General features: G+C 52.9%; 1 protein-coding gene across 2 annotated transcripts; it reads right to left on the reverse strand.

Annotated features, from left to right (window-relative positions):
* Positions 1-918: 918 nt before the first annotated feature.
* CHCHD5 (coiled-coil-helix-coiled-coil-helix domain containing 5) lies at positions 919-5,596 on the reverse strand. Of its 2 annotated transcripts, none has more exons than XM_002926335.4 (4): positions 5,443-5,596; positions 4,205-4,345; positions 3,956-4,121; positions 919-1,099 (listed from the first exon to the last, which is right to left on the reverse strand). In XM_002926335.4, coding segments are annotated over exons 1-4 (333 nt in total). In that variant the 5' UTR covers positions 5,445-5,596; the 3' UTR covers positions 919-1,075. The 2 variants fall into 2 exon arrangements, with proteins under 2 accessions (XP_002926381.1, XP_034515408.1); XM_034659517.1 differs by having other exon boundaries at positions 4,205-4,362; positions 5,443-5,594.

Raw genomic sequence — 5,596 nt, forward strand, 5'->3', positions numbered from 1 at the left:
TGCCTGTCTGCCCTCTGCCCTTTAGGACCTGCCCCTGCTGGGGAGCTCATGATCAATGAGCAGGGCCCACAGAACATGTACCGCTCAGAAGAAACCAAGAGAAGCTGCAGCAGCCACTGCTGGTCCCCGCCCAGGTCCACTCAGCACTCGTCTGGGCGCTGAAGATTGCTTACTTGATTCCTCAATGCTCTCCACTCAGGACTCATTTGATGGCAGGGCACGTGACCACACATGGGGCAGGCAGGAGTGCTACACAGTCAGTGCCCACGAAAACTGCCCCAGTGACAGACAGGCAGTTGGTGACCTAGACCCCAACCTCCTTGTCCCTTGGATCGAGCCCACTGCCCACCGTGGTAACCGGCTTGATAATGCGCCTTTTATTGGCTGCCTTCCTCTCTGTCTCACCTCTCCACTCCCATTCAAACGTTTTTGGGCTCACATTCCAAATATACTATCTGCACTCCAATTCTCAGGGCTGGACTCTGAAAGAACACAAACCAAGACAGAACAGAAGTCCAGGACAGCAGACTCTAAGCCACAGCCCTCAATGCACCGATTCTCAATAATGAAGCCAGTATTTTCATCCCCATTGCCTAGTGCTCGTGTCTAACATGCAACTGACTCAAAACCCAGGAGGAAAAGAAGTGTGATATTGCCCCCTGACCTCAAGGAAACACTCAATAAAGACTCGGAGACTCAGGAAACACTGAGTGGAAGGGAGAAAGAGCCTTTCCTCATGTCTGGGCAGCAGGGGACAGGAAGCGGCTGTTGGCAGCGATAACGAGGGGAGAGGGGTCATCCTAACCCCAGTGAGCAGGCCCCTCCTTGGCACACTGCGTGAAGCTGGGGAACAGAGGACAGGGTTTCCGTCCAGGCAGCTCTCCAGGGCCCCGTCAGCTTCTGAAGCAGAAGTCAAAGCCTGGTACACAAAATCTTTATTTATTGTGAGTCCTGCTGTCCAGAGAAGCCAGACTCACATGCAGGCCCCTCATGACTCCACCTGGCCACTCTTCAGTGCTGGGGGCATCAAGTGGCCAGTCACTCGTGTCCAGTTTTCCTGTGGTTCACAGAGTCCTCAGGAGGCAGGAAGTGGCTTTGCCTGTGGAAAAAACACAGGAACATCTACTAGCACCTATTTTGTGCCTGGCCTTGGGGCCACCGCTGGGGAGATTATGTGGACACGGCAGAGGCTGCCCTTGCCAAGTCGAGTCTGGAGGGAGAGGGTATCAGGTGATGACCTTGGCCGTCTGCCATGTGAACACGTCTGACAGTGAACTGTCACTGGGCGCGGCGAAGGCACCACGTGCTGTATTTACTGAGCACCTGCTGTGTGCCTGGCATTGTTACAGGGCAATGGATGAAGCGGGCACAAACCTCTCACCCTAGGAAGAGACAGACAACAAATAAACAAATAAAAAGATGTCAACTGGAAAATTTCTACAAAGAAAAGTAAATCAGGATACAGAGCAAGGTGTGTGGGGGGAGGTAAAAGTAGCATCTCAGATTGTCAGCGACGTGAACATAAGATGTCCTTGTATCATGTTCTGTGCGATGAGACTGTTGTGTGTTTGCCACTGTGCAGAGCAGAGCACAGAGGCGGCCCGAATCTCCCCTCCTGCAATCGGTGGGGGTACACTGCAGCTGGGACGCCATCACCCGGAAGGAGGAGGACGGTGAGGAGGGCCAGGTGTGGTGGTGTTTACGCTGAGTGCACTCAGGAGCCACGACAAGGCCATAAAGGGGAGAGATGTGACCTCATTTCCATTTTTACAAGGTCCTCTGGCTGCCAGGGGAGAGCAGATTTGGGGGCAGGATGGCCACAGGAAGACCAGGGAGAGGCTGGCTGCTTAACCAGGGTGGGAACGAGCCCTGAGATGGGAAGGTGAGGTCTTTACTGTTCAGATGCCCAAAAAACTTGAAAGAAAGAATATATGACTAACATAGAGCCAATATACAGATCAAGAAACTAATGTGAACAGTATGCAATCATTACTAAATCATTTCTAAGAATTAAAAGTCCTTCCTGCTGGTGTCTGCTCCTAGGGCCTGAACCTTTCACTTATTACTGCCTTATTAAAACAAAACAAGGACTATAGCGCCTGGTAGAAGGGTATCTCCCCAATCTTTGGCAAAGAACTCCTCTGAGACAGGCAATGGGAATGAAGCAGTTATAAGGCAGTAAGATATAAGCCATGATGAAGGGAGCTCAGAGACCATGGGGGCCTGGAGATGAGGATGGGCCAGCAGGGGAGGTTTTCGGAGGGAATGATACCTAAGCCAGAATAGCAAGTAGCCAGGTGGCCTAGAGAGGCAGTCCAAGCAGAAGGAAACAGTTGGATAAAAGCCTGCCGGTGGGAGAGACATGCACTTGAGTAACTGCACGTTCACTGGGGCTGGAACACAGAGCTTGAGGTAGAAAGTGGGGAGCAGGGGGTGGAGTGGGGTGGGGGATAGGGGGGCAGAGCCCACACCATGCAGGGTCCTATAGGCTGCCGGAATTTAGATTTGGCCTGATGCAAGTAAGGAGCCATAGAAAGCTTTTTTTGTTTATTGGTTTTTTTTAAAGACCTTATTAATTTGATACAGAGAGAGAGAGAGAGAGTGCACAAGCATGGGGAGTGGCAGAGGGAGAGGGAGAAGCAGACTCCCCTCCCAGCAGGGAGCCTGACTTGGGGCTCGATCCCAGGGCCCTGGGATCATGACTTGAGCTGAAGGCAGACAATCAACCAAAAGGTTTTTAAGTGAAACAACATGGGGTGCCTGGGTGGCTCAGTTGATTAAGTGTCCAACTCTTGATTTTGGCTCAGGTCATGACCTCAGGGCTGTGAGATTGAGCCCCGAGTCAGTGTGGAGCCTGCTTAGGATTCCCTTTCTCCCTCTCTCCACTCATACTCTCTTTCTCTCTCAAAAAAATGAAATAAATAAAATAACTAAGTGAAGCAGAACATGGTCAGACTTCCCCTGGGATGGCTCTGGGACCATCACGGAGAATGGATTGAAAGCGATAATACAGAGCAAGAGGCTCAAAGGAGAGAGTGTTAAGAGGGAGGTGGTGCGAGATGTGACTTTTGCCTTAGGGGGTGCAGTAAACATCTAAAGTAGCATTTCTCAACTTTGTTTTTATTATTGCCCCCCAAGAGGTCTTTTAAGACAGCTTTTAAAAATTGCAGCCGTCCATGAAATCTTAATACCATAGTTATACTGCGTATCTGTTTATGTATTGTACAGATTAGAGACAGTGAGACTCGTTTGCCCCCTCCTCACCCCCTCCCCCAGTACAGCTGAGGAGCAGTGAGGAAGGGGACAAGAGAGCAGGTAAGGAAGGAGGGGGATGGAAGGAGGCCTAGGGAAGAACACAGAGAACCCACCAAGGACCTGAGATTTTGTTCTCAATGTGAATGGGAAGCTATTGAAGAGCTCTAAGCAAATATGTAATGTGACTAGTTTTCAGTTCCTAAATGTTCTCTCTGGCCACTGTGTGGAGGGCAAGTAAGAGGGGATTCAGAGAGTCAGGGAAAAGGCTGGGGCAGGTATCCTGGAGGTGAACAGGTCGGGGAGGTGTCTGGACTCAAGCAGGGGGTATGGCAAGGGGCAAGAGGTGGTCACGTTCTGGATCCCGATGCACGGTGCAGGTCTGTATGGGGGGTAGGGTGGGGCTGAGGCTAACTCCCAGGCCTTTATTCTTTTTTTTTTTTTTAAGATTTTATTTATTTATTTGACAGAGATAGAGACAGCCAAGCGAGAGAGGGAACACAAGCAGGGGGAGTGGGAGAGGAAGAAGCAGGCTCATAGCAGAGGAGCCTGATGTGGGTCGATCCCACAACACCGGGATCACGCCCTGAGCCGAAGGCAGACGCTTAACCGCTGTGCCACCCAGGCGCCCCTCAGGCCTTTATTCTGAGCAGCTACAAGGATGAAGGGGGTGAGGACTGATGAGGCCCCGCCCCCGCCTCACCTCCACAGTTGAGGGTGAGCGCGGTGGCTGCACCTGCTCGGCACACTGCAGGAAGCGGCGCACATGCTCTGCACAGTTGCCCACGGCTGCCTCATTCTGTCGAAGACACTCCTCGAAGGCCTCAAAAGGCTCAGCACAGGCCTGGCGGATCTGACGGATGATTGGGCTGTGGAGGAAGGGCATTTCAGGCATTCAGACTTCCACTCCACCCCACCCCCCACCTCCGGAACCATTCTTGCCCACACTCACTGGGAGGACGTGCATTGAGCAATACTCATCTTAAGGTGGTGACAGTCCCGCTGCCATGACTCAGGCTTGGCTGCCACACACTGGCCATACTGCTCCAGCTCCCGGCCACAGTAGCGAGCAGTGACCTCCAGGGCCGCCTGCCTGTGGGATATGGTGGGCTGAGGATAATTCCAGGCAACAGACAAGAAAGGGAGTTCTGATCTCAGTAGGAGGGTGGAGCAGCAGGGAACAACACTAGGGATCTTGGGTAGATCCGGGAGTCTGAAGAATCCTGGGACACAGCCAGGGAGACGGAGGGGGAGGTAAGGCATGAGCCCTAGGGATTGTGGAACAGGCTGGGGGCTTCTGGGAAATTGGTGGAGATCTTTTCCAAAAAAAGTCTAATCATTCAAAGGCAAGCTTTGAGGTCCTGGAAGAAGTGTCTTGGAGTCCAGGCATCCCTCGATAGGGCCTTAGAAGTAAGATCTGGAGTTCTAGGGGAAAAACCTGGGAGACCTAAAGGGGTTTGGAAATCCTAAAAAGAGGTTTAGAACGCCAAGTCTTAAGGTCGTGCTTGGGTCCTGGGGAAGGGTCTAGTGACCAGAGTCTTAAAGGTTAGGCCTGAGGACAGGGGTACTGGAGGTGAGACTTGAAGCCCTGGGGTGGGTTTGGGTGTCCCAGGGTGGGTCTCAGAGTTCTAGGGGTATGATGTGGATGAGGTTAGGGCCCTGGGGTAGATCTGGAGGTACCTACAAGTAAGCTCTTGGGAACAAGATCTGGAAATCTAGAGCGGGACCAGTGGTCTAGGAACAAGTCTGTGGGCGCTACAGGTGAGGTCTGGGATACTGCGCAGATTCGAAGGTTCAAAAGGTATGGTTAGGTGATCTAGGGGGATGAACTCGGAGGTCTAAGAACGGGTCTAAGAATCATAGAGGTCTCGCGACAATTTTGGAGTCCTAGGGGTGCAAGGTGGTGGACCGTGCCTGGGGTCCTAGGGACAGGGAGTGCGAGGGTGTTAAGAGCGGACCTGACAAGTTCCCAGTTACCAAGAGGAAGAGGGGTGGAGTCTCAACGTGCAGGGGGCGGGGCCTAGACAAGCGGAAGGATGAGACTTGTAATGGACTGCACTGAATCCTAAGGGTCGGATCTCCGAGGTACAAAGAAGCCAATCCTTTCTCCCAGAGTGCTGGCCTAGGTCCAGGTCACGGGAAGAGAGGGGGTGCGGCGGCATATCCGGGGTAGGCGCTCCCGCTACTCACATCTCGTGGCCGGTGCCGGTAGGGATCAGTCGGGGAGGACAGCCCCGCCTTTTCCGGTACAGGTTGTCATGGCGGCGCCCGGCTCGGCAGTCCTTGCCTCGTTTTTTCCGGTCTCAGAGCCGACAAGCGGCCCGTTCCAATCCCTTTAGGCCCA

This window comes from Ailuropoda melanoleuca, chromosome 4 (assembly GCF_002007445.2).
Source record: "Ailuropoda melanoleuca isolate Jingjing chromosome 4, ASM200744v2, whole genome shotgun sequence".
NCBI classification, from domain to species: Eukaryota; Metazoa; Chordata; class Mammalia; order Carnivora; family Ursidae; genus Ailuropoda; species Ailuropoda melanoleuca.